A 24,388-nucleotide genomic window follows, 5' to 3' on the forward strand; every position below is an offset into this window, starting at 1 on the left:
AAAATTAACAAGAAGATAAATGCTCTTTGGTCAGGTCAGTTTCAATCTTAGTTGTAAACACCCGCTTTGAAAAATTGGGGGAACGAAAAGTGACAAGAATATAAATACTCTTTGGTCGGGCCAGTTTCCCCTTTGTTGTAAACAACAGCTTTGAAAAATTGGGGGAACGAAAAGTGACAAGAATATAAATACTCTTTGGTCGGGCCAGTTTCCCCCTTAGTTGTAAACACCCACTTTGAAAAATTGGGGGAACGAAAAGTGACAAGAATATAAATATTCTTTGGTAGAGCCAGTTTCCCCCTTAGTTGTAAACAACCTCTTTGAAAAATCGGGGGAACGAAAAGTGAAAAGAATATAAATAATTTTTGGTCGGGGCAGCTTCCCCCTTAGTTGTAAACACCCACTTTGAAAAATCGAGGGAACGAAAAGTGACAAGAATATAGATACTCTTTGGTTGGGCCAGTTCTCCCCTTAGTTGTAAACATCCACTTTGAAAATTTGGGGGAATGAAAAGTGACTAAACTAGAACTCTAACTGAAACTCAACAGTAAAACATCAAACTCTTAACTAAAACTAAACTAAACTAGAACTCTAACAAAAACTCTAAGCTAAGACTCTAAGGTAAAACTCTAAACTCTTAACTAAAACTAAATTTCGCTAGCAACTCGCCCTCCACTATAACTTCGCTAATACATCCTTCTGCTAATGAACCCATCTACCCAAAAACACTTTTCAGCGATTTCTTGTTATTATTTTTATTTTATCTCATCCACACGGGTTTTTCGCTAGCAACTCACCCTCCACTATAACTACGCTAATACATCCTTCTGCCAAACAACCCATCTTCGCCCAAAACACTTTTCAGTCATTTCTTGTTAAAAATTTATTATTTCAACTCATCTACACAGTTTTTTCGCTAGCAACTCGCCCTCCACTATAACTTCGCTAATACATCCTTCTGCCGATCAAACACTTTTCACTCTTTGGTCGGGGCAGTTTCCCCCTTAGTTGTAAACAACCGCTTTGAAAAATTGGGGGAAGGAAAATTGACAAGAATATAAATACTCTTTGGTCGGGCCAGTTTCCCCCTTAGTTGTAAACACCCACTTTGAAAAATTGGGGGAAGGAAAAGTGAAAAGAATATAAATACTCTTTGGTTGGGCCAGTTTCCCCCTTAGTTGTAAACATCCACTTTGAAAATTTGGGGGAACGAAAAGTGACTAAACTAGAACTCTAACTGAAACTCAACAGTAAAACATCAAACTCTTAACTAAAAGCTAAACTAAACTAGAACTCTAACAAAAACTCTAAGCTAAGACTCTCAGGTAAAACTCTAAACTCTTAACTAAAACTAAATTTCGCTAGCAACTCGCCCTCCACTATAACTTCGCTAATACATCCTTCTGCTAATCAACCCATCTACCCCAAAACACTTTTCAGCCATTTCTTGTTATTTTTTTTATTTCAACTCATCCACACGGGTTTTTCGCTAGCAACTCGCCCTCCACTATAACTACGCTAATACATCCTTCTGCCAATCAACCCATCTCCCCCCAAAACACTTTTCAGTCATTTCTTGTTAAAAATTTTTTATTTCAACTCATCTACACAGGTTTTTCGCTAGCAACTCGCCCTCCACTATAACTTCGCTAATACATCCTTCTGCCAATCAAACACTTTTCACTCTTTGGTCGGGGCAGTTTCCCCCTTAGTTTTAAACCCCCACTTTGAAAAATTGGGGGAAGGAAAAGTGACAAGAATATAAATACTCTTTGGTCAGGCTAGTTTCCCCCTTAGTTGTAAACATCCACTTTGAAAATTTGGGGGACCGAAAAGTGACAAGAATATAAATACTCTTTGGTCGGGGCAGTTTCCCCCTTAGTTGTAAACATCCACTTTGAAAAATTATGGGAACTAAAAGTGACAAGAATATAAATACTCGTTGGTCGGGCCAGTTTCTCCTTACTCGTAAAAACCCCCTTTGAAAAATTGGGGGAACGAAAAGTGACAAGAATATAAATACTCGTTGGTCGGGCCAGTTTCCCCCTTAGTTGTAAACACCCTCTTTGAAAAATTGGGGGAACGAAAATTGACAATAATATAAATACTCTTCGGTCGGGCCAGTTTCCCCCTTAGTTGTAAACACCCGCTTTGAAAAATTAGGGGGAAAAGAAGCGACTAGAATATAAATACCCGTTTATAACAAATTGCCTGAGTTAACAAGCCCTCGTTAGACTCTATTTTAAACTGACAACCCTGTTCAAAACACCACTTGTGTATTATACCAAACACATCGAAGTATTCGCAAATGCTAATGAATTAACATGCTCTTCAGGGTTACCTTAACTGCTAATCACTTTAACCCTTTTTTTTCTCCATCTTAAAATTGGCAAATGTTATCTAGCTCTTTTTCCTTATTATTCAAATAAGATCGTTCGTACAGTTCACTTCACGAATCCCTTACCCCTTTTGGCAAATGTTAATCAATCAATTTTAATTGTAACATCCAATTTTTTTTTAAAATAACAAACTACTCTCGAGTTAAGGCAATTAACATTTGTCAATATCTGCTAAGGCATATACTGGTCATGATAATACTTGAATCTGAATTCAATTCTTTTACTAATATGAATTGTAGTGAAAACCATTTCTTTTATTCAAATCCCAACCACAAATCAAGTTATCGTATATTGAACAACCTCTGATTGGCTCATAAAAAATGCCCACGTCAAACGATACATTCATTGTGCAATTCTTATCAGAAAACAAAAAGCTTTATGCCCCTTTTTTGCAATTAGAGTTAGCTTTAGCAACGACACATTCCTAACAAACTAGTCTTGACTAAAGGCAATTGTCCAAAAAATCAGAAACCAGTCTGATAGCACATACTTCAAAGAAATGGAACAGTGGATGATGCATGGGTGATATACAACTTTTCCTACAACATCATTCCTAAATACGCAATTTGATAACTTCTAGTTTTTGGTAAAAAAAAAAACAACAAAAAAAAAAAACACGTTATGATGAAAGTGCCTAAAAATGCACTGTATATTCTTGTGCTCGTGAAACTAAACATTATGTCAGAAAAACCTGTCTGGTAGGTTTTGTATAATAACATAATTAATATTAAATTCCAAAGCATTAAAATTTTATACGTGTTTTAAATTACGATTTTTTAAGAAATTCTATTTGATTGGCTGCCTAAAAAACAAGTATTTGCTCGAAAAAAAAAACCAGTCTGGTTGAAAAAAAAAACTTGGAGTTGAAACAAATTTGTGCGGGGAATCCTCCATTCATACTGCTATCTTTTTTGCAATGTTTAGGAACAGGTGGGGAATCCCTAAAAAACCAAACCTGACTATACCCATCAAACCAGACTATACCCATCAAACCAGACTATACCCACCAAACCAGATTATTCCCACCAAACCAGATCCATAGGTACATGCACTGGAAAGGTGTCATGGAATAGATTATACCCACCAAACCAGATCCATAGGTACATGCACTGGAAAGGTGCCATGGAATGTAAAGGTCCAGAAACTTATAGTTGACCCCAGAAACTTGTCTGCTTGGCCCAGAAACATGTCTGGTTGGCCCCCGGAAACTTGTCTGGTAGGTTTTGTATAATTCCATATGCAATTGACATCAATAGCATTAATTAGTCTGGTAATCAACCATAGAAAGGTGCCAGGGAATGTAAAGACCTCAAATAACATGGAGATTGCTATATGTCTACGCAAAATGGTACTTAGATAACTACTGGTCTCAACTCGAGCTCATTCAACATTTCACGTTTGAAAACATAAAGCTTAATTTAATAGACCTTCTGAAAATACAGTGGCAAGAATTCAAGTTTTGAAACAAAACAAAATCCCAAGTTTAACAACTTAAAAAAAATCAAACTTTTAGCAATCGCGGGGTTTAATAAGTCATTCCCCCGTATACTAAGGGAATTCCATTGGTGGCTGCCATTCATCCTCCACAATTCGACCTGAGATCCGTTTAAGACATGAAAACCAAATACTAGGGGTATAAAACTTAATCTTCGGTATTTAATTTTATTTCTTTACGAGTATATAATTGGTAGTAGTATTTAACTCGATCGGTTATTTTTTCTTTGGGCGGTGAATGAAGCGATCAATCGTTAAGTTATAACTTTACAGTCAAGTCACGAGAGAAAGGGGGGTTTTTTACTCATTTCAAAAGTTACATGGATTAATAAAAAAGTTTGGAACGCCGTGTTTAAAACATAGCTGACCAAAAATGAACTTAAAGTTTGGAAGACACAAGGTTTAAAACATGAGAGCAAAATTGAGCACCAAATTTTTCTTTACGAGTACATAATTGGTAGTAGTATTTAACTCGATCGGTTATTTTTTCTTTGGGCGGTGAATGAAGCGATCAATCGTTAAGTTATAACTTTACAGTCAAGTCACGAGAGAATGGGGGGTTTTTTACTCATTTCAAAAGTTAACTGGATTAATAAAAAATTTTGGAGCGACGTTTTTAAAAAAAATCTGACAAAAAATGAAAATACAGTTTGGAAGACAAAAGGATTAAAACATGAGAAAAAATTGAGCACCAAATTTTTCTTTAGGAGTATACAATTGGTAGTAGAATTTAATTCAATTGGTTATTTTTTCTTTGGGCGGTGAATGAAGCGATCAATCGTTAAGTTATAACTTTACAGTCAAGTCACGAGAGAAAGGGGGCGTTTTTGGACTCATTGCAAAAGTTACCTTGATTAATAAAAAATTTGGATAGCTATGTTTAAATCATAGCTGAAAAAAAATTAACATAAATTTTGGAAGACACAAGGATTAAAATATGAGACACAAATTGATCAACAAATTTTTCTTAACGAGTATACAATTGGTAGGAGAATTGAACTCAAACGGTTATTTTTTTCTTTGGGTGGTGATTGAAGAGAACAATAGTTAAGTTATAACTTTACAGTCAAGTCATTACAGAACGGGGGCGTTATAAAAATCTTTGCAAAAGTTAAATGGATTAATAAAAAATTTGGAGAGCTCTGTTTAATTAATATATGACAAAAAATGAACTTATAGTATGGAAGACATAAGGATTAAAAAATGAAAAAAAAAATTGAGCACCAAATTTTTCTTTACGAGTATATAATTGGTAGTAGTATTTAACTCGATCGGTTATTTTTTCTTTGGGCGGTGAATGAAGCGATCAATCGTTAAGTTATAACTTTACAGTCAAGTCAAGAGAGAAAGGGGGCGTTTTTAGAGTCATTGCAAAAGTTACCTGGATTAATAAAAAAGTTTGGAGCGCAGTGTTTAAAACATAGCTGACCAAAAATGAACTTAAAGTTTGGATGATTATTTTTTCTTTGGGCGGTGAATGAATTGATCAATCGTTAAGTTATAACTTTACAGTCAAGTCACGAGAGAAAGGGGGCGTTTTTGGACTAATTGCAAAATTTAACTGGATTAATAAAAAAATTTGGAGAGCTGTGTTTAAAACATAGCTGACCAAAAATGAACTTAAAGTTTGGAAGACACAAGGATTAAAATATGAGAAAAAAATTTATCACCAAATTTTTCTTTTCGAGTATATAATTGGTAGTAGAATTTAATTCAATCGGTTATTTTTTCTTTGGGCGGTGAATGAAGCGATCAATCGTTAAGTTATAAGTTTACAGTCAAGTCACGAGAGAAAGGGGGCGTTTTTTGACTCATTGCAAAAATTACATGGATTAATAAACAAATTTGGAGGCCTGTGTTTAATGAAATAGCTGACCAAAAATGTACTTAAAGTTTGGAAGACACAAGGATTAAAACATGAGAAAAAATTGAGCACCAAATTTTTCTTTACGAGTATATAATTGGTAGTAGTATTTAATTCAATCGGTTATTTTTTTCTTTGGGTGGTGAATGAAGCGAACAATCGTAAAGTTATAACGTTACAGTCAAGTCACTAGAGAAAAGGGGCGTTTTTGGACTCATTGCAAAAGTTAATTGGATTAATAAAAAAATTTGGAGCGCTGTGTTTAAAACATAGCTGACAAAAAATGAACTTAAAGTTTGGAAGACATAAGGATTAAAATATGAGACAAAATTTGAGCACCAAATTTTTCTTTACGAGTATATATTTGGGAGTAGTATTTAATTCGATCGGTTATTTTTTCTTTGGGCGGTGAATGAAGCGATCAATCGTTAAGTTATAACTTTACAGTCAAGTCACGAGAGAAAGGGGGGTTTTTGACTCATTTCAAAAGTTACCTGGATTAATAAAAAAGTTTGGAACGCCGTGTTTAAAACATAGCTGACCAAAAATGAACTTAAAGTTTGGAAGACACAAGGATTAAAACATGAGAAAAAAATTGAGCACCAAATTTTTCTTTACGAGTATACAATTGGTAGTAGTATTTAATTCGATGTGTATTTTTTCTTTGGGCGGTGAATGAAGCGATCAATCGTTAAGTTATAACTTTACAGTAAAGTCATGAGAGAAAAGGGGCGTTTTTAGACTCATTTCAAAAGTTACTTTGATTAATAAAAAAATTTGTAGAGCTGTGTTTAAATAATGGCTGACCAAAAATGAACTTAAAGTATGGAAGACACAAGGAATAAAGAATGAAAAAAAAATTGAGCACCAAATTTTGCTTTACGAGTATATAATTGTTAGTAGTATTTAACTAGATCGGTTATTTTTTCTTTGGGCGGTGAATGAAGCGATCAATCGTTAAGTTATAACTTTACAGTCAAGTCAGGATAGAAAGGGGGCGTTTTTGGAGTAATTTCAAAATTTACACGTATTAATAAAAAAAATTTGAGCGCTGTGTTTAAAAAATATATTAACAAAAATTAAATTAAAGTTTGCAGGACACAAGGATTAAAACATGAGAAAAAATCGAGCACCAAATTTTTCTTTACGAGTATATAATTGGTAGTAGTATTTAACTCGATCGGTTATTTTTTCTTTGGGCGGTGAATGAAGCGATCAATCGTTAAGTTATAACTTTACAGTCAAGTCAGGAGAGAAAGGGGGCGTTTTTAGAGTCATTGCAAAAGTTACCTGGATTAATAAAAAAGTTTGGAGCGCCGTGTTTAAAACATAGCTGACCAAAAATGAACTTAAAGTTTGAAAGACACAAGGATTAAAACATGAGAAAAAATTGAGCACCAAATTTTTCTTTACGAGTATATAATTGGTAGTAGTATTTAACTCGATCGGTTATTTTTTCTTTGGGCGGTGAATGAAGCGATCAATCGTTAAGTTTTAACTTTACAGTCAAGTCAAGACAGAAAGGGGGCGTTTTTGGACTCATTGCAAAAGTTACCAAGATTAATAAAAAAATTTGGAGCGCTGTGTTTAAAACATAGCTGACCAAAAATGAACTTAAAGTTTGCAAGACACAAGGATTAAAAAATGAGAAAAAATTGAGCACCAAATTTTTCTTTACGAGTATATAATTGGTAGTAGTATTGAAATCGATCGGTTATTTTTTCTTTGGGCTGAGAATGAAGCGAACAATCGTTAAGTTATAAATTTACAGTCAAGTCAAGACAGAAAGGGGGCGTTTTTGGACTCATTTCAAAAGTTACTTTGAATAATAAAAAAATTTGGAAAGCTGTGTTTAAATCATATCTTACCAAAAATTAAATTAAAGTATGAAATACACAATGAATAAAGCATGAGAAAAAATTGAGCAACAAATATTGCTTAACGAGTATACAATTGGGAGGAGAATTGATTTCGAACGGTATTTTTTCTTTGGGCGGTGAATGAAGCGATCAATCGTTAAGTTATAACTTTACAGTCAAGTCACGAGAGAAAGGGGGCGTTTTTAGACTCATTGCAAAAGTTACCTGGATTAATAAAAAATTTGGATAGCTGTGTTTAAATCATGTCTGACCAAAAATTAAAATAAATTATGGAATACACACGGAATAAAACATGAGAAAAAATTTATCAAAAAATATTGATTAACTAGTTCATAATTGGTAGAAGTATTGATTTAGATAGGTTATTTTTTCTTTGGGTGGTGAATGAAGCGAACAATCGTCAAGTATTAAATATAAAGTCAAGTCACGAGAGAAAGGGGGCGTTTTTGACTCATTTCAAAAGTTATCTGGATTAATAAAAAAATTTGGAGCGCTGTGTTTACAACATAGCTGACAAAAAATGAACTTAAAGTTTGCAAGACACAAGGATTAAAACATGAGAACAAATCGAGCACCAAATTTTTCTTAAGGAGTATACAATTGGTAGTAGTATTTAACTCGAACGGTTATTTTTTTCTTTGGGTGGTGAATGAAGAGAACAATCGTTAAGTTTTAACTTTACAGTCAAGTCACTACAGAAAGGGGGCGTTTTTTGACTCATTGCAAAAGTTACCTGGATTAATAAAAAATTTGGAGAGCTGTGTTTAAATCATAGCTGACAAAAAATGAACTTAAAGTTTGGAAGACACAAGGATTAAAACATGAGAAAAAAATTGAGCACCAAATTTTTCTTTATGAGTTTATAATTGTTAGTAGAATTTAACTAGATTGGTTATTTTTTTTCTTTGGGCGGTGAATTAAGAGAACAATCTTAAAGCTTTAACTTTACAGTCAAGTCACTACAGAAAGGGGGCGTTTTTTGAATCATTTCAAAATTTACCTGGATTTATAAAAAAATTTGGAGCGCTGTGTTTAAAACATAGCTGACAAAAAATTAACTTAAAGTGTTGAAGACATAAGTATTAAAATATGAGAAAAAATCTAGCAACAAATTTTTCTTTATGAGTATATAATTGGTAGTAGTATTTAATTCAATTGGTTATTTTTTTTCTTTGGGGGGTGAATGAAGCGAACAATCGTTAAGTTATAACTTTACAGTCAAGTCACGAGAGAAAGGGGGCGTTTTTAGACTCATTGCAAAAGTTACCTGGATTAATAAAAAAATTTGGAGCGCTGTGTTTAAAACATAGCTGACCAAAAATGAACTTAAAGTTTGCAAGACACAAGGATTAAAAAATGAGAAAAAAATTTAGCACAAAATTTTTCTTTACGAGTTTATAATTGGTAGTAGTATTTAATTCAAATGGTTATTTTTTATTTGGGCGGTGAATGAAGAGAACAATATTTTAGTATTAACGTTACAGTCACTTCACTAGAGATAGTGGGCGTTTTTGAACTCAGTGAATAAATTATTTAGATTAATAAAAAAATTTGGAGAGCTGTGTTTAAATAAAATATGACAAAAAATTAACTTAAATTATGGAGGACATAAGTAATAAAGCATGAGACACAAATTGAGCACCAAATTTTTCTTTACGAGTATATAATTGGTAGTAGTATTTAACTCGATCGGTTATTTTTTTCTTTGGGTGGTGAATGAAGCGAACAATCGTTAAGTTATAACTTTACAGTCAAGTCACGAGAGAAAGGGGGCGTTTTTGGACTCATTGCAAAATTTACCTAGATTAATAAACAAATTTGGAGCGCTGTGTTTAAAACATAGCTGAACAAAAATGTACTTAAAGTTTGGAATACACAAGGATTAAAACATGAGAAAAAATTTAGCAACAAATTTTTCTTTACGAGTATATAATTGGTAGTAGTATTTAATTCAATTGGTTATTTTTTTTCTTTGGGGGGTGAATGAAGCGATCAATCGTAAAGTTATAACGTTACAGTCAAGTCACGAGAGAAAGTGGGCGTTTTTAAACTCATTGCATAATTTATCTGGATTAATAAAAAAAATTGGAGCGCAGTGTTTACAACATAGCTGACAAAAAATTAACTTAAAGTTTGGAAGACATAAGGATTAAAACATGAGAAAAAATTGAGCACCAAATTTTTCTTTACGAGTATATAATTGGTAGTAGTATTTAACTCGAACGGTTATTTTTTCTTTGGGCGGTGAATGAAGCGATCAATCGTTAAGTTATAACTTTACAGTCAAGTCATGAGAGAAAGGGGGCGTTTTTGGACTCATTGCAAAAGTTACCTGGATTAATAAACAAATTTGGAGCGCCGTGTTTAAAACATAGCTGACCAAAAATGTACTTAAAGTTTGGAAGACACAAGGATTAAAACATGAGAAAAAATTGAGCACCAAATTTTTCTTTACGAGTATATAATTGGTAGTAGAATTTAATTCAATCGGTTATTTTTTCTTTGGGCGGTGAATGAAGCGATCAATCGTTAAGTTATAACTATACAGTCAAGTCACGAGAGAAAAGGGGCGTTTTTGAACTCATTGCAAAAGTTATCTAGATTAATAAACAAATTTGGAGCGCTGTGTTTAAAACATAGCTGACCAAAAATGAACTTACAGATTGGAAGACACAAGGAATAAAACATGAGAAAAAATCGAGCACCAAATATTTATTTACGATTTTACACTTGGTAGTAGTATTGATTTCGAAAGGTTATTTTTTCTTTGGGTGGTTAATGAAGCGAACAATCGTCAAGTATTAACTATAAAGTCAAGTAACTAGAGAAACAGGGAGTTTTTGGACTCATTTCAAAAATTACATAGATTAATAAACCAATTTGGAGCGCAGTGTTTAAAACATAGCTGACCAAAAATGAACTTAAAGTTTTGAAGACACAAGGATTAAAACATGAGAAAAAAATCGAGCACCAAATTTTTCTTTACGAGTTTATAATTGGTAGTAGTATTTAATTCAAACGGTTATTTTTTCTTTGGGCGGTGAATGAAGCGATCAATCGTCAAGTTATAATTTTACAGTCGAGTCACGAGAGAAAGGGGGCGTTTTGACTCATTGCAAAAATTACCTGGATTAATAAAAAAATTGGAGCGCTGTGTTTAAAACATAGCTGATCAAAAATGAACTTAAATTTTGGAAGACAAAAGGATTAAAACATGAGAAAAAAATTGAGCACCAAATTAAGCGAATGTGTAACTACAGCTTTTACCTTAGGTGGAAGCGTCAGCCGTTTGAATCGTCTACCAATAGCAGGAAACTTGTCATAAATAGCTTGTTTTGCATGAGCCTTCTCTCTAATTATTTGAGAATAATGAAATGTTTCGCTGATTAACTTCACAACCTAAAGCAAAACATAGATAGAGAGACCGGAGTTGACAGCTTCTTCGCTTGCAATACATCATAAAAACTAATTTAAAGACTTTTATACCTAACTATAAATAGCTCTGAAGGGGTCCATTACACCTTTAAAAGGGATAGGGAATTAATGCGCTCTTAATGACTTATATTCTCTTTCAATACCCTTTTTTGTTTCAAATGAAGAATGAAAAAAAAGGAAAAGAATTAACGCTAAAGGGTTTCCTATAGGCTGGGATTGTTCCAGACCTATTCTGCACGGGTGTAATTACTCCTGTACTAAAAAAGGGAAAAGACGGGGGACAGTGTTCTTCTTACCGCCCGATAACTGTCGCGCCTGTAGTGTGCTGTGTAAGTTATTTGAATTGCTTGTTGTAAATAGGCTTAGTGCTACATGTAACACGCCGAAAAACCAATTCGGTTTCCAAAAGAACATGAGTAGAGAACACGCTCACTATATGATTACTAATTCGTTGATTGACGCCGATGATTCAAATGAGATACTGTATTTTGCCGGTCACGATGTAAACCGCGCGTTCCTCTCCAGTGTGCACCCTCAGATATTGTTGTCTGCTTGGAAGCCTGGCGTGGATAAGTCTCTTCTACGCGCACTGAGGAATATGCATAGTAAATTAAAAGCGCATGTAAATGTACCGTGTGTTAATGCTTTAGCCCTATCTTCTAGTCTTATACCCGTAGAGAAGGGAATACGCAAAGGGGCAGTTACTTCGCCACTGCTATTCAATAATAGTATTATTTCATTGCAAGAACCGGTTCAGTCTACATGTATCTTTAGAGGTCTCAATGTTTCGCTGATCGACTATGCCGACGACATTTTGAACGGGAGTAGAACAGTTGTAGGCATCGAAGAGACTTTCCGTATTTTGAGTAAGGAGTACGGTAACATAGGTTAGGTATTTCTTTCAATCCCCAGAAAAGTGAATTTCTCGTATATAATAGCCGCGTTAAAGATAGTGTACCAGTTGATGTTATTTTTGGAACTTATACGATTAAGTCTTCGTCTGAGATTATTTATCTCCGCCTTCCAATATGTAGCGATCTTAAAAATACTCGCGGTTGCCTTGTTTTGTCGTTTGCTGTAAAGACACGCAGAGCTTATGGAATTCTCGTTTCAATGAAGGGCCACTTTAACCGTTTTCTACTCGCAAGGGTGTATAACGCTTTTGTTTTGCCACGTGTGCTAGCCCTATATCCGTTTTGGAAAATATTTATATCGTCTGATCGCCGCAGTATTCGGTCTACTTTCTACAGATATGGCAAGTATCTGCTTCGTCTTCCAATTTCGATGAGGAATTTGAAAATATCTCAGAAGTATGGTATAGCCGGCCCGCTCATAGCTGCACTGAATCGCCGTGCTCAATTTGCAAAGGCATTTGAACCATCCACTCTTCGTTATGCGTCGCAATAACTTAAATTTGTCAATTTTTTTTTGTCGTAGTAATGTTCTTAATCTTGTTTTTCTGTAGTTGAGTTTTCTTTGGATATTTTTTTATTATTTGTTATTTTTTTCTTTTCTTGTACTCCATTTACAACATTTTGTATGTTTAATTATGGGTAACAAAATAATATTACATATTATATATATATATATTATATGCATATGTAACCGTGAACGTTCGAAATTCGTGAATGTCGACATTCACTGGTGAATGTCCGAAGTACCCTTTTTTCTCCTTGGATTTGGTCAGCGTTGCCAGTCAACTTTTTCAGTTTAATGCAAGGTTTGGTGATGACAGGTTGGATTAGATTAGGTTTGGTTGGGCTAGGTTAAGTTAGGTTTTTGACCCATTCCTGATATTTTATGACCGAATTTAACCTAGCCTAACCTAAGTTATATAAACTAACCTAACTTTAACTTTTACTGTCAGAGCTTGCGTAGGACTGAAAAAGCTGACTGGCAAAGCTAATTGAATCCAAGCAGATAAAAAAGGCATTTCAGACCAATGAAAGTGTTTAGTTAAAGAGTAGTATTTGAGGGGGTGGTAGCCCTCCTTTCATTTAAGGGTAGCGGGTAGCCCTGAGTATACTATGAAAAACAAAAAAAAATTATCAAAGTAAAAAAGAGACATTGAAAATTAAAAGGAACAGAAATTATTCCATTTACAAGGAGAGCTCTTCCCTTTTTATTCCCCTGCTCTTTAGGTTAAAGTTTTATAGTGCTTTACAAAAATTTCTTCTTCCAATTTATTGGCCCTTGTATTTGAGTAGTCGTTCTTAAGGAATTGGGAAAAAATGTTAAACTTTAGCGTAAAGAGCGGGGTTGAGGAGGGAGGCAGCCCCCCTAGCATACAGAATAACATTATGTTGGATTTAGTTTTAATGTCGCTCTTTAAATTCATTGAAAAAAAACTTTTTTGTTTTTCAATTAATTCAATCAAGGACCATACAGAATAGTTCATGGAATGTTAACACCATCTTTTCAAAATTAAATAATGGTCAAAATAGATCAATACCACTCAAAGATTATCATACCAATGATCTTAGATTAGACCGTAAGTACTCGAAAACGGTTAAAATTGCAGTTGCCAGTTTTTTGTGCAGAATCTTGAAAAAAAAACCAGCGATTGTCATTAAAGTCATAGTTTTCTCAATTTTCGCTGGTTTCTGATTAGTCATAATTATAGTATATTCAAATCAGTTTCGGTCCAAGTTACTCCAAACTACTGAGATTCTGCTGCGATTGCATATCACATGGTGATGGCAATACTGAAAAGGTTCTTTCACATTACGCCGATAACCTTTTGGACTACTAGCATAACTTAAGGTGTTTTGATACATTATTCAATCTTACGGAGCAAATTTAGTTCATAGCGCAGGAAGTAAAGGCAGGCTCAAGCTCAACTTAGAATTTGGAGTTGCGTAAGCTTATGTTATGGAAAAGTTTAACGTAGCAGCAACAAAACAGAACTGCTAGATGAGCAATTGATAAAGTTTGAAAATAAATTGATAAAATTTTTCTAAAAAGCCTTCCGTACTTGAACAGAGTTAGCATTTTCATCTCCAATCCGCATTTTTAATTTCTGAATAATATGCTTATGATAATTGTGATGATTTTCGACGATGACATTGATATTTTTATGATTTTTTATATTAGACTAATGTGAAAGGACTTGCTCAAGCGTGAAACGGTACACTTAGCCTAATGTAACTTAACCACTTACCATAGAAAATTACGTACGTAGAGTAAAAGTCCCTAAAGTTGCTTTATTTGACAGAAACAAAAAAAGAATGATTTTTTCTTATTGATGTGAAATATGACATTCGATTAAAACGACTTAAAACGACTTCGATTAATATTCGATTAAAACGACTTCGGCTACTTCATAATTTTTTAATTCACCACACTTTATCATACAAAAACTATCTTGATTATTCTCAACTCATAGTCTGGCTTAAAAAAAAGGAAAAACGAGCAAGATGAAAAAACCCTTACCCTAGTTTTTGGTACAACACCAAGTCTTAGTTTTTGGTCAACTATGTATGCTCCAGCTTCCGACAAATAACCTTGATTGGGGACTAGACAGTTGCGACCGAAAAAACAAGGACAACAGAGTCTGTGTAACCATTTTGTCCACTTTGGGTTCAGACTACCATAAGGTTCTTCGTCCTTTGGTTTGAAAACAGCTATCGTTTTCTGAAATCCAAGAAAGTTTAGTTACCTGACTTATTTAATAATAAGAAAGTCTAGCATATTTAGAAGGCTTCTGAATAGCAAGGTCACATCTTAAAATACTTCTGCATTTATAATATATTTCAGTTTTCAATTTGTTCTGTGTTCGTTTTTTTCAAACATATTGCATACTCAGTCAATATTTAGACATCTTACCCATGTCTTCAGCACTGGAAAGAAAATTTTTAAGAGTAAAGTAGCTTGCTGGTTTTTACAAAAATCAGTTGATTATAAGGATCAATTAAAAAAAGAGAAAAAAAAACTTGCTGAATTTGGTTCGGTGGAGACCAATTGCCTGTTGGAAAAACACCCAACATCTATTAGTTTTACTTTCATGCTTGAGCATGGAGAACGTACTTTAGGGCATTTTACTATAGACGTAGTTAAATTGGTTTTCTAAAAAAATTAACATAGTATTAATTCTGTATTAATTTTTTTTTTATTAATTTCTATTTTTCGAAGACGACCTTGTCAAAGTGAAAAGTTGAGTCAATTAAGTGCTTTGACATTAAGTCTACGAAAAATAATGTCTAAACGTCTCAAATATCCTTGAAAGCTAGCGTTTGAAATACAGTTTCGGTATAGATTTTTCTATGCGATAAAATGCGAAACACATTTTAAGTTAAAGTACGATTTTCGAACTTATTGGTCTGTTTCATGCACACATTGCTTTATTGAATACAGATGAATTCCAGATATGTTTTTTTTATTATTACTTCACGTTAGAATTGATCAAAAAAGGACTTCGAACACTTTCCTGCCAAACAGCAAAACCAACACAAATACTTAAACACAGAATAATTTAATATTATTGTCATCTTTTTAAAATCCATTCCACAAAGAATTTGGTAGCCACAAAGGCATCTAATATCTCAATTTTCCATTCAGGAGCAGTGTCGAATTTTGAACCCAAAGTCAACGAAAAAGTTTACTCTGTATTTGCTTCGGATTAATATTTTGTCAAAGTCACAAAAAAGGCCAAAAAACAGAGGATCATCAAATACTTTAAAAACAAACTGAGATATTTTGTCTCCAGAAACCAGGTATAAGACCATATCCAGGGGCGTTTGTTCCTGAGTCAATCCTGCAGAAGTATGGAAGAGTTTTTCTTACCTTTGGCAATAATATACATTTTTGTTTCTCTCTAATGTTAGACAAAAGTCCAACATTATACTAAAAATAATTTTTACAAGGTTTCTGGTTTCAATTACATACATATGATGTTTTATTTTGATTTATTAAGCACGGCCCTTAAAAGGGCTTCTGGGAGTTGTCAGGTCCAAGTTGGCCATGGAAAAGGTCAAGTCCAGGCCAGACATTTAGAAACAAACACTTCAATTCGAAATTTTTTTTAGTCAAACTTACTTTTCAATACTAGTGCTACTACAACTAAAAACTCATCGCAGCACCATTCCACCTGAGGCCAATACAGTGATAAATGCTTCTCCTCCGCCTCGATATGTTCAGAGATTTACAGTTAAGTCACTCCAATTAATACTTACTTCCTTTAAATCCATTCATATGACCTATTTTTACCCCATTCAAGGACACCCTGCTACATGTTTGGCCTCTGGTGAACTGCCAAAAAGCGAGATTTAAGGCAAAATATCATCCTTCATACGTAACTGAAATCTAACCATCTTAATCTTTCCTAGATAGATAGTGGGATAAAAGTGGATTGGGATCAAACCACTTTTATGTATAGTTGATTGTATGAGATACGCTTAATCAAACGAGTGACTACAACACCTTTAAGAATTTCTTCTGGAAAACATCCATATTTCAGAGTCATACCTGACGGTTGTCATTGCCATTGTTTCTAGTATCCTACTTAGAAAACTTAATTTCCTATTCTTTCAAAATTTCTGAACTGCCAAAAAATACTCCATGCTATCCTACTTTTATATGTCTCTGCATCCGCCCTTCAGAAAAATTACTGCTACCTAAGTTAGTGAAGCTATTTACCTAGTCTATCTATTTGTTACATAATGCAATTCTTTCATATTCATTTTAAGAGACTATGCTTTTTTAACATTAATTTTCAAACCTATTTTCTCATCAGGAACTCTTAGAACCTGCAAAAATGCATACATTTCGCAAAAAAATGTCTAAGAAATTGAAATTCATCTGCATACCGTGAGACAAGAGAGTTCTATCACTCCAATGTTTGCAATGTTCTCCCATTGCCTTTGCTGCTTTCCTTAGGAAATTGTCCATCAAAATAATCCATACAAATGGGGGCAAGATATAACCCAACTTAGCTTCTGATTCCGCACCAAACATATGATTTCTCTTACTTCTTGCCTTTTTTCAGCAACATTCTCGTGTATGGCACTAATCCCTTTAAAATATTAATCTTGTATGCCCTAAACTTTCCTAGAGCCGCCACTAAAGCTTTTCTATCACCTGAATAAAATACGTGTTCATAACCTTTACAACTTAGAACCAAAGGAGTTGATAATTGACACATTTCTCTATTATTAATCTAAGCATGGAAATTTGAACAATCCAATCCTTTGCCCTCCCTAAAACCACACAGTTCTTCTCTCAAAAGTGAATCTTTAGCATGTCTTAGTCAGGGGCGTAAATTGCTATGGGGCAGGGGGGGGGGGGGCAGTGGCCCCCCAGACCTCGTTTTCCCCCCTCCAAAGACCTGATTTTGCCCCCCCCCCCTCAGATTTTTTTAGATTATACCCTTATTTATCCTTCATCCGAATGAAAAATACAAATTTTATGGAATACAAAATCTTATAAGAAATGACGCGTAACCCGGAGCCTCGTGTTTTCTCTAGCATTGTCAAGTAAAAATAGTAACCCGGAACCTCGTGTTTTCTCTAGCATTGTCAAGTAAAGATAGTATTAAATGAATTCATTTGTTGAATAAGAGTGTGCGATGAGTCAGAGAAAAACAATCAATATTTTTAAACCAAGTCAAACGCCTAAAAAAGCTAAGTTGGTGGATAGTGTAACAGAAATCGAGGCAGCAACAGAAGCTGGCCCACGTGAGGTGTGTAATTTTACCATTTATGGTTTGACTAATATAAACTTATAGCCTTTGCTTCATGCAATAAATTCCATGCGAACTAAAGTTTAGCCTACAGAAGTAAGATCTTAATATCGCGCTACAACTTTGGATTAATGTATAAATTGCAAATTTTGTGGGGAAAATCATATAACCGAGCATATAACAAACAATTATAGATATAAAGGTGTCATTCAAGGAGGGGGGGGGGCAAGCTAGGACTTCAGAGATGACTACAGGGACTACAGCCTGATTTAACAGACATAATTTATGGCAAAGAGTTTTGGAAGAGCTTAAGAGAATAAAAGAGCATTAAATGCTTTCCTAAGGCCCAGCCATTTTTGCTAGGCGGCCGCTAACCATTATTTATACCTCTTGTTATATTCTCACCCTAGAAACTGGGTATGGCGCAAAAAGGGAATGACAAAGAGCTAAAATACATTTGAATTGACAGTTTTAGTATAAATAAAAATTGCTGCTTCGTGACAAAATTCTACTTTTTAAAGTTAAATCGGCTGTTATTGCGAGGCATTCGCTTCACGTCAGCGTGCTTCATCCAAAACAAAATTTACGACTTGCGCTCCTAGATTTTGCTGATAAGCTAGATTAGTACGAGAATTTTTTTTGTATTGAGTTGCTAAGGTTCTTATTCGGATTATGTTATCGTTTAATTTACGAAATTTTACTAGTTGTTAAACTGACAAAATGCGATATGTATGTTTTAACCCTTTTAAATTTCAGTTGACTAGCTTAGACTATTTTACCGAATTCTAAAAACTGAGAATTTGAGCATTTGGAGGCGCTTAAACATGCAGAAGATGCTAGAGCGTATTAAATGACCAGTCGAAAGATATTTGTACGCTATCGTCAATTTTGGCGGAAATAAAGCTATTATTATAAATGAGAGAAAAAGCACCCTATTCAATAGACCACCCCGTTATTAATCATGAAATAACAAAAACGAAAACTATTAAGGGCAAAATGCCAATACGTAACACTAAACGGTAGCAGAAAAGCTAATTAGAAGCTAGGAGCAGGGGCCTCACTATCACTTTTTTTTGGGGGGGCGGGCGGGCACGAAAAAAGTTGTACCGCAAAAACAAAACTGTACCGACGGAAAATAGGTTTAGAGTGGCGAAAATTTATGTATAAATGAAAGCAAATGGCGTGAAAACAGTATATTTTGCTGTGGAGTGTTTGACATTCTAGAAATATTTCATTATGAAGTTCTGTTATTCCTTATGTCTCCTAGACACCTATTTAAAGGAACTACTCTTTCAGAGCTATCGGCGTCTGAATAAAGTTAAAACGTTTAAAACCGAAAGAACTGGATTTTTTTCTAGGGTGGAAGTGTAGCCGATGCATTGGATACGATATTGAGGGGCAATTTTGACATCTCCCACCATAAAAGGGAGGCACCCAACCAGCCAAAACCAGCCGAATTCTCTAAAACCAGCGGTCGCCGTTTTTCTGCTAAAGCCTATGAGAAAAAACCATGGGTAGAAAATTCTATTAAAGAAAACGGCATTTACTGCTTTTGCTGTCGGCAATTTTCTTTAACTAGAAATCATGGAAATACTTCTGATATTGTAGTGTTTGTCGACACAGGAATGAATAACTGGAAAAAGCTATTCGAAAGGATTGAAAAACACGAGGCTTCAGAAGCTCATAACGAAGCAAATCGCAGCTGGACCAAATATAAAGCAATTGAGTGTGGCACATCTGAGTCAATAGCTACAAATCTCTATTCAAATCGGAAGGAAGCCATAGCGGAAAATCGCCTGCATATAGTCACACTTGCGAAAGTGGCATGTGCCCTAGCACGCCAAGGGCTCCCATTTCGAGGTCATGATGAACACGACGACTCACACAATCGAGGTAATTTTATAGAAATACTAGAAATAATGACAGAGGTAAACCCGGAACTTCAGCAAAAACTAAAAGTTTGGTATGGAAGCTATTTTAGTCCTAACTACCAAAATACTCTTATAAGCATATTGGCTGACCTCTTGCGAGAAGAAACAAGATGCTCCATTAAGAAATATTGGACAATCTGCGCAGATGAAACGAAAGATCTGTCGAAAAAAGAGCAGCTTGGTTTAATTATTCGGTTTATTGATAGTAATGCTATCATCCGGGAGGAGATATTCGGAAGTACACATCTTGAACAATTAGATGCAGCATCCCTTGCTAATACAATCAAGGATCTTTTTGAAAAGCACGGACTTGATTGGAGCACCTGTGTGGCTCAATGCTATGATGGTGCGAGCGTCATGAGCGGCGCATGTAATGGTGTTCAGGCTATTCTTAAAGGATTTGCACCACGAGCTAGGTATATTCATTGTCACGCCCATCGCCTAAATCTTGTGCTTGTGCAGTCAATAGCTTCTAGTTCGGAGGTTAGAAACTTCTTTTCGTGCATTCAGGCATTATATGTCTTTCTCAGTCGAAGTGTGCCACGTCACGAATTTTCCTTCGAACCCAACAAGAACGCGGAGAAAAGAAGATTGAGCTCGAGCGGCTAGCCGACACTCGATGGTGCTATTGGTTTTTCTCAATTCAGAAGATCCGAATATGTTTAGGTACTATTTTCGAAACACTAAGGGTTATTTCGGATGAAGCCAATTCAACAGAGGACCGTTCTGAAGCTTCTGGGTTGCTGGCAACAATTGATGCCAAATTCTTGCCATTCTTGAAATAATGAGCAGTATCCTTGGTCGGATAGATATTGAATCCAGAGAACTCTAGTTCAAGAACCTCTTCTTTTCAGGCATAAATTCTCTGTTACCAGTATTTCAACAACAGGCTCTAGAAGTCCGATCTGAAAAGCGTTGGTTTCAGATGGTCGAAGTAACGAAAAGCTTATGCAAGCAGCACTCAATCCAAATAGAAAAGCCTTGACGCTCGGTTGCTACAAACAGGGGGCTTCTCGATTTTTATGTTGAGACGACTGTTAGTGACAGAGCACGAAATCAAACAGAAGAAGATCTTGAAATTTTTCAAACTTAGAGGAGAGTCATTGCAAGTTTCATAGTTGACCGTGTAGCTTCGGAGTAGAGAAAAAGGGTTGATGAAAATTCCTCAGTAATCCAAGGCTAAGAAGTGTTTGAGCCAAGTTCACCGAAGTTCCTGTATGCACGTCTAATACAAGACTTTGTACGTGACTTTCCTACATTATTATAAACGAGTTGAAGTTTGAGTCGGAGATAGCCTTGGCAAAATCTTATTTACAAAGGATGAAACCAGAATGCCCATCAAAAACTCTTGCCTACCTCTACATGAACAAAGACGCCTTTGCTGTCATCTCGGAAGCTTTCAAAACTGCTTTGACGCTCCCCGTTTCAACTGTCTCTAACGAGAGATTTTTTTCAATGCTTAAGAGGGTTAAGGCATATTTTAGAACAACCATGACTGATGAGCGAGTTAGTAAGTTGTTAGTTATAGCAACCCAGCCGGAAAAAGCGAAAAAGATAGATTATAACATTGCCGTCGACAAGTTTACTTCCCTGAAGCAACAACGTTTACCATTAGAATAGTGGTTCTCTCTGGATACTTCAGTCGTGATGCAAACAAATTTATGATTTATTTGCTTAATTGTGTTTATGTACTTGAATTTTTTGTATGTCTAATTGTGTTCTAAACTTTGTTATCCAAAGAATTTTAAGTTGGCTACCGCTTAATTTGGCTTGATTTCCCCCTCCCATGGATTTTTGCAATTTCAACCCACTTAAGGCTGCCTATTGAGACATGGAATTTGCCCCTCATCAGGTTTTTTTTTCGTTTCCGCCACTGGACTTCGTGCCAGAAAACCCTGTTCTAGGCCTTCACTCAATTCAATTCTAAACAAAACAAAATGACATTTGCTAATTCTAAAGTTTCTTTTTTGTCTTAGACCCTTCACAGCACAATATTTGTTTTTAGATAATTTGCTTACCCACAAAGGAATCAAACAGGCCCAATATAAGGGACAATACTGTTTTTAATAATATCTCAAAAATGTCCGGTACTTCACGGCAGGAAAGGCTCTTTCCAATCAATTCATTCGCTCTGAATCAGAAACTTCCACCAATTCAAACTTTTTTTCTTTTTTTTTTACTTTTTTTTAAAGGAATATAATAAGCATATTTTTGTAATTTCCTCAAAAAGTAAAAGTTAAAATTTGCAAATTTTCTTCAGTGAGGTGGCAAAAATATTTGAAGTTTGCCCCCCCCCCCCCAGAATTTTTCTGAATTTACGCCACTGGTCTTAGTTTAATAAATATCATCATACTATAAGCAACTTCTTTCGCATGAAAATCACTTTGTATCAGTCATTACGGCACTGAACTATTACCACGTTTTTTATAAAGGGATTTAATTTGTTTCCTAAAATCACAAGGTGCTTCCCTTCATCATATATGATACTAAAAATTTTGCATGTCTTATCTTCAACTTCATAGCCGCTGTATAATTTCAAATAAATCATGTACCTTGCTGTCAGCACCCCAAGTCTTATTATTTTTAGAACCTTTGAAAACAGCCTCCAACTCTACATTACTAAATAAATTAATATTCAGTTTCCAATTATCAGCAATTTTTTCGTTAGTTTCTATATTAATTCCTACAGCTCTATGCTAATTTAACACATTCTCAAATTTTCTGCTCGCCTATTTTTAATACTTTCTATATCACTATTTTAGGCTTTCCTAACACACCGATTCAACATCAGACACAGCCGTCTGGCTGTGCCTAGATCCATAGCAATTCGACGCATTGCTGCCATTGCACGTGTCCTTAATTTCTTCTTTAATGCTTTATCTGCTTCCCTTGCTTTCCTACCATCAATACAAGACTAATCAATCAAAAGATATTTACACAAAACTCTTCTCTCCTCTACCCAGCCTAAAGCTTCTTTGCCAATATTCCTATCTGGATTTTTATTTTTTCTTATCGTCTCTTCGCAGTTTTTTTTCTTATAACCATTTTATCCATCTCCAACATTACAAAATCCTAAACTCTCCAGTTCAATATCAACCTATTCCTGAATCATTCTTTTCAAAATCCCACCCTGGAGTCGATCCACGTCACAATTATTCGGTAAGTAGACAACCGGGGGGGGGGGGGGATTTCAGCTTTACATCCCTCATACCTAAGAATATTTCTGTTCGTATTCTATTTTAATGTTACTCTGCTAATTTGAAAAGTAATATTTTTTTTTAATAACGACAAAGAAAAATATAAAATTAAGGAGGTTTAGAACGAAAAAGCGGGTATTTATTGGACATTAAATTCACATTAACTATGCTATTCTAGTCTCTTTAGAATAGCAGATCCTTTTAATTAATTCTAAAATCTTTAAGGATCGAAATTTTAGACATTATCATTTTGTCAAGATTATAAATTTCGGGCAATTTCACCTTGCTAGTCTCTAGCACCGACATCTTCATCTTCTGAGGACTCAGTAGTTAGCACCAGGAAAGAGAGCGAATTAGTGCCACTACTTTCTAAACGGGTTTAACAATTCAATCGTTCCGTTTTCTACTAGTGCTTTCAACAAAATGCCCTAGGATTGTACAAGATAGCACCATCCAAAACTACGAAATCTATTTTGTAATAAGTAATAAAGATTCTGAGAACTATCAGAAACTTCAACGGAACCTGAACAATGTAGACTTTCTCCCCGCAGTTATCATCTCAAACGTGGATACTGCTAACATCAGTCTCTCTGAGACTTCGTGTAAATATACACCACTGTTTGCCATAGCCTTCCTATTTTTAAATTGGCAACATGTATCATGCTGTTGCAACGAGCACATACCTGTGGTTGGGAGGGTAAACGAGAAGCAGTGAAAAAAAGTTAGGGCAATTTTGGCATATATTTAAACGTTCATATACTGTTAGAATATATTTGCTTTCATAAGAGTTATTTTCAACCAAACATTAAAATTCAGAACTTTGTTGTAACAACATTATTACACGATATTTAAAAAAGCCCAGAAAAAAAAAGAATCCGTAGAAATCTCACGTGTGAGGTGTTTTTGACAAAATAACTTCCGCTAGATCCTTGATATATTCTCTCAGGATATATTCCTTGATCTATGGCTTCTTCTGCTTCCAATACAAGTGCACTAAAGTGAGGATCATCTACAACAAAAAATAGACACTCGATTAGGTATAACGCGCAATTGATAAATGCTGTATATTCAAAATGCTCGATAAATGATTTTCACATTTTACATCTGCAGTCGATACTTCTAGTACAGCGACTTGTTTACTTGACAACACCGAATAAGAGCACTCTAGTCAAGACAACACATTCAGGATAAAGGGGAGGATGAGTGGTTACCACAAAAAAAAAAAAAAAAAAAAAAAAAAAAAAAAAGCAATACATAGCGCTAGCAGATCTTATAGTCCTTTCTGACATTCGTTCGATCTTTACAACAATATTGAAATATGGTACGTTGTTCCATCAGAACTCGAAAATAAAAACAAAAATAAATAAATCACCACTTGGTTCCACATGTTTATCTAACAACTTACAAATAAAGGCTTGGTTTTAACCCCTCCCACAAATCTACATATTTGGCATATCAGTACAAAAAAAATTGTCTACTAAAGATAACAGGCGAAAGGGGCTGTCTCAAACC

General features: G+C 34.8%; 1 protein-coding gene across 2 annotated transcripts in view; it reads right to left on the minus strand.

The window, feature by feature from the left end:
- The window catches only part of LOC148956542 (phosphatidylinositol 4-kinase type 2-alpha-like), a 127,988-nt gene that overhangs the window by 63,159 nt on the left and 40,441 nt on the right, over positions 1 to 24,388 (minus strand). For both annotated transcript variants that reach the window (XM_089085951.1, XM_089085950.1), the window contains exons 4-6: positions 23,767 to 23,885; positions 14,505 to 14,705; positions 10,905 to 11,036 (exon numbers count right to left, since the gene is read on the minus strand). In XM_089085951.1, the coding sequence (XP_088942077.1) occupies positions 10,905 to 11,036; positions 14,505 to 14,705; positions 23,767 to 23,885 (452 nt within the window). The remainder of the gene's footprint in view (positions 1 to 10,904; positions 11,037 to 14,504; positions 14,706 to 23,766; positions 23,886 to 24,388) is intronic.

Source organism: Artemia sp. Qi Xiang Cuo, chromosome 1, assembly GCF_049724085.1.
Source record: "Artemia sp. Qi Xiang Cuo chromosome 1, ASM4972408v1, whole genome shotgun sequence".
Taxonomy (NCBI): domain Eukaryota; kingdom Metazoa; phylum Arthropoda; class Branchiopoda; order Anostraca; family Artemiidae; genus Artemia; species Artemia sp. Qi Xiang Cuo.